Consider the following 5,000-nt stretch of genomic DNA (forward strand, 5'->3'; position numbering starts at 1 on the left):
TGTAACGATGCTAGTCACGAAGAAGTGCTATGGAAAGGATGTAGAGCCGTAGTATTGTCTTTGTAACGATGCTAGTCACGAAGAAGTGCTATGGAAAGGATGTAGAGCCGTAGTATTGTCTTTGTAACGATGCTAGTCAGGAAGAAGTGCTATGGCAAGGATGTAGAGCCATAGTATTGTCTTTGTAACGATGCTAGTCAGGAAGAAGTGCTATGGAAAGGATGTAGAGCCATAGTATTGTCTTTGTAACGATGCTAGTCACGAAGAAGTGCTATGGAAAGGATGTAGAGCCATAGTATTGTCTTTGTAACGATGCTAGTCACGAAGAAGTGCTATGGAAAGGATGTAGAGCCATAGTATTGTCTTTGTAACGATGCTAGTCACGAAGAAGTGCTATGGAAAGGATGTAGAGCCATAGTATTGTCTTTGTAACGATGCTAGTCACGAAGAAGTGCTATGGAAAGGATGTAGAGCCGTAGCATTGTCTTTTTCTGCCACTGAGCTACGTGAAACAAGCTGCAAAAGGACGAAAATCTGGGCCAAGTTAAGGTGAAAGGAGTATAGTCACGAAGAAGTGCTATGGGAAGGATGTAGAGCCGTAGTATTGTCTTTGTAACGATGCTAGTCACGAAGAAGTGCTATGGAAAGGATGTAGAGCCGTAGTATTGTCTTTGTAACGATGCTAGTCACGAAGAAGTGCTATGGAAAGGATTTAGGCCAAGTTGAAGTGGAAGGACTATAGATATAACTGTACAGTGTTTTTGTTTGGTTTCGAATCCTATATAAATCCAATGGTACTGCTGATATCTTCCTCGTCCTCCTCTTCTTCTTCTTCCTCCTCCTCCTCCTCCTCCTCCTCTTCGTCGTCTTCTTCCTCCTCCTCCTCTTCTTCTTCCTCCTCTTCCTCCTCCTCCTCTGCTTCTTCTTCCTCCTTCTCCTCTGCTTCTTCTTCACATACGCTTCAATTATAATTCTTGTTTTTTTTACGTCACACATAGTTCTCTGTCCTGCGTTTTCTTCCTCACCTTCTTCGTTTTTCCTTCTTCCTCCTCCTCCTCCTCTTCCTCCTCCTCCTTCTTCTCCTCTTCCTTTCTCCTCCTCCTCTTCTTCTTTGTTTTGCTGTTTACATAAGTCATTTTAACTCTCAACTGTAATTTCTGTTATTAAGTTTTTCTGTCACACTGAGTTCCTTGTCCTTCTTGGGCTTGCGATTCATCTCCTTCGATTTTCGCGCCAAAACCACCTTGATGACGGCAACAAGTATGAGAACAGCTCCTAGTGTGACGAGGAGAGCCGCCCCCACCGTGACTAGCGTGAAGGGCAGTGTGAGTGTTCGGTGAAGCACATGGGTTCGCTCCAGAGGGACTTCGACGCTTTCGTTGACCCAGAGGACGGGAATGATGACATCGGGGACGTCTCTGAACGCTGGTAGGTTGCCATAGCGTTTCAGCGGCATGTTGACCTGGATCCGCTTGGCCGCGCGGAAGGTCACGCCAGTCATAGGCTCGATGTCCAAGTAGGTTTCGTGTTCCTCGGCGATCGGATGGAGACCGGTGACCTGGTTCGCGTCCTCCAGCTCCCCCTGGTAGAAATGCGGAGTGGACATGATGACAGGTGCGCCTTTGCGACAGGGGGAGACGTTGATCATTGACGCGCGGCAGGTGAAGTTGTCGACGCAGTAGCATTCATTCTCCGGCGTGTTTGCCAGAAGCCGCTGGGGAAGGACGTAGCGGTAGAGAGTCAGCGGGCCGTGGGGAACTTCCTTCTGGTACTCGGCGAAGATGGAACGGCATAATTCAGCCGTGTAGAGTCGTAGTAGTTCCGACTTGCTCATCGGTCGGGGGAATTGGTTGCCCGATGTGCCATTGATCATGTTGCAAGTGTCGCCGCCCCACATATCCGCGTTCCAGAAGTCTATCCGATCTTTCCCACGCCAGCGCAGGATCTCTTGGTAGTCCTCCATCCCAAGCACCCCTGTTTTGACCGTGTATGTACCTCCGTGGGTGTTGTTCTTGGGGAAAAAGAAGCCAAAGCGACCTGTAGCATGGACGGGATCCCTCGTCAAGTCCGCCAGCTGGAGTAACAGTGGTTCTTCGTACCCTTCGAAAAGTAGTTCCCTCACCGGCTTCGTCACAAAAGGCTGCTGGGAGAACCTCGTAAACCACAGCTCAATCAGCGCTTTCATTGCTGGTTTCACGGTCGCCATTTTAGCTCCAAGACTCATCATCACAGCGTTTATTGTAGTGACGGAGTCTTCTAGGGAGCCTGGCGTCAAGTCCTCTCGATAGAAGAAGGTCTTGTTTTGTAGATAAGTTACCGAGCCCTCTGTATCATTGAAAGTTAGGTTATATTTGACTTGCTTCTCGTCAAATGTGTATGGACCTACTTGTTGAACTTTTGGCTTGGCACCTTGCATGACTTCCTTGCTGTTTGTCACGTTGAAGAACCAGAATTGCATGAAGATTGGCACCGGGGGAGATTTGAAGTTCTCGAGTGTCTGCGATCCAGGTACAAGCATGAGTTTCTTTTCGAGCATGCTGGTGAAGACTTGGCTGAAGCAGAGGTAGAAGGTGATACTGCCAGCGATCAGTACCACCCCCACGACCACCAGAATACAGGCTTTGGTGTGTACTTGCATCTTCGGGTAATTTTACGACGCACTTCGTTTATCGTACAGACAGACTTTGCGCCCCTAGAGTTTTATCGTAAAGCCGGATCTTCTTACGCTGCTGGTTTTATCGTAGTGGCAGCTGTCTTAACCCTTTATCGCAATCCAGAAGCTTCTTACGCAAACATTGCTTTGTCGTAGCACCAGATTTCTACGGTAGTCTTTCGCACCCGGAGAGTTTTATCGTAAAGCCAAATCTTCTTACGCTGCTGGTTTTATCGTAGTGGCAGCTGTCTTAACCCTTTATCGCAATCCAGAAGCTTCTTACGCAAACATCACTTTGTCGTAGCACCAGATTTCTACGGCAGGCTTTCGCACCCCGAGAGTTTTATCGTAAAGCCAAATCTTCTTACGCTGCTGGTTTTATCGTAGTGGCAGCTGTCTTAACCCTTTATCGCAATCCAGAAGCTTCTTACGCTAGCATCGCTTTGTCGTAGCACCAGATTTCGACGGTAGTGTTTTCGTAATTTCAAATCTCCTTACGCAACACTTCCATACGCTGCTCCTGCGATTTATTTAAGCATAATATTAACGTACTACCAGACACTGCTATTTCATCGTATGTGCCACACTACGATACCACAATTATTCACCACACTACCACACTTTTACTACGGTGCCACGGGTCCTTTCACCACAGCCGCAGTACAGCACCACACCTCTCTATGTTAGTATAGAATAATACAGTACTTCTCCTTTGTACTCTGGTTTAATATCACAGTACCATACATTACATTAGCACTTCTCGCTCCTCTACCACAGCAGTCCTACCACAGCTGCTTACATTCACCACAGTACAGTGCCAAATCTCACCACAGATTCAAAACAGCGCCACATAAAATTAGCCACACCACAAGCAAGAAGGAGACTGCTGGGTAAAGACGTATCTAGAGGTAAACAAACTTTATCTAACAGTAGGACCGGCCCTGGTTTGATCTAAGGTTCAATCGCATACAAGCTGGAGGTCTTACCACTACACCATCCCTTCAGTTAAGTACACGAGCACTCGGTGACCTATATAGATTTGAATTCGAATATTTGCACCGCAGCTGTCGCCGTCTTCCTCGCTTTTTATATCATTGGTCCTTTGTTTATGTCTTGTATTAACTGATTTTTTTCCCGTCTCACCTTCTCACAAGTGATTTATCTTCGTATTTCTCTTTTTTTCACCGATTTTTTCCCGTCTCACCTTTTCACAAGTGATTTATCTTCGTATTTCTCTTTATTTCACCGATTTTTTCCCGTCTCACCTTTTCACAAGTGATTTATCTTCTTATTTCTCTTTTTTTCACCGATTTTTTCCCGTGTCACCTTCTCACAAGTGATTTATTTTCGTATTTCTCTTTATTTCACCTATTTTTTCCCGTCTCACCTTCTCATAATTGATTTATTTTCGTATTTCCTTATTTTTTCTCTCTTTAATTATATTTATCTTCTAACTTTATTTCACCTCTTAACTCCTTTCACTGTTTGATTTATTCTGATACGCCAATCACTTTTGTTTTCTCTTTAATTTTCACTACTATTCTCTCTCCTCTCTTTCTTTAAACACTTATTTCTCTTTATTCCTTAGCACTTTCTCACTGTTGATTTATTCTTACAGTTTTTTCACTCTCTTTCTCCTCTTTTCTCTCTCTTTCCTTCCTTCCTTTCTCTCTTTCTTCCCTCCTTTCTTCCTTCCTTCCTTCCTCCACGTGGTCGTAGATTGTGGTAGTTGTGGTAACTCTCGATGGTGGTAGTTGTGGTAGTTGCGACTGTGGTAGTTGTGGTTGGTGGTAGTTTAGATAGCTTGAATACCCAATGCTGGTAGTTGTGGTAGAGAGCAATGGTGGTAGGTTGTGGTTGTTGTGGTAGCGATGGTGGTAGTTGTGGTTGTGATGGTAGTAGTTGACTAGTGTATCACTTTCAATAGCCCTTCTAGTCTCCGATGGTGGTAGTTGTGGTAGGCAGCGATGGTGGTAGTTGTGGTAGGCAGCGATGGTGGTAGTTGTGGTAGGCAGCGATGGTGGTAGTTGTGGTAGGTATAGACGAGATGTTGCCGCTGCGAGAGTTGGCAAGTGAGTGTGTAGTGGTGCTGGTGTGTGTGTGTGTGTGTGTGTGTGTGTGTGTGTACGGTACCTGACTCACACACACACGACCCTTATGGTACCCCGTGACGCGCTATACTTACATGCATACACACGTACACGTTCACAAATACACACACATACACACATACATTCATGCACACAGATACATACATACATACAAACTTACATTAATATGAACACATACTTCACATACATACACACACACACACACACGTACTTACACACGCACACACACACATACT

The 5,000-nt window shown here is 45.4% G+C and overlaps 1 protein-coding gene across 1 annotated transcript; it reads right to left on the minus strand.

Moving 5' to 3' along the window:
- Positions 1-1,144: 1,144 nt before the first annotated feature.
- Positions 1,145-2,769, minus strand: LOC145395661 (lysosome membrane protein 2-like). Its single transcript, XM_080269227.1, has one exon. The coding sequence runs from the start codon at positions 2,636-2,638 to the stop codon at positions 1,145-1,147; it is 1,494 nt and encodes a 497-aa protein (XP_080125353.1). The 5' UTR covers positions 2,639-2,769.
- Between the last annotated feature and the right edge of the window lie 2,231 nt (positions 2,770-5,000).

Source organism: Coenobita brevimanus, chromosome 32 (assembly GCF_032717465.1).
Source record: "Coenobita brevimanus isolate Jiangsu-jjx chromosome 32, ASM3271746v2, whole genome shotgun sequence".
Taxonomy (NCBI): Eukaryota; Metazoa; Arthropoda; class Malacostraca; order Decapoda; family Coenobitidae; genus Coenobita; species Coenobita brevimanus.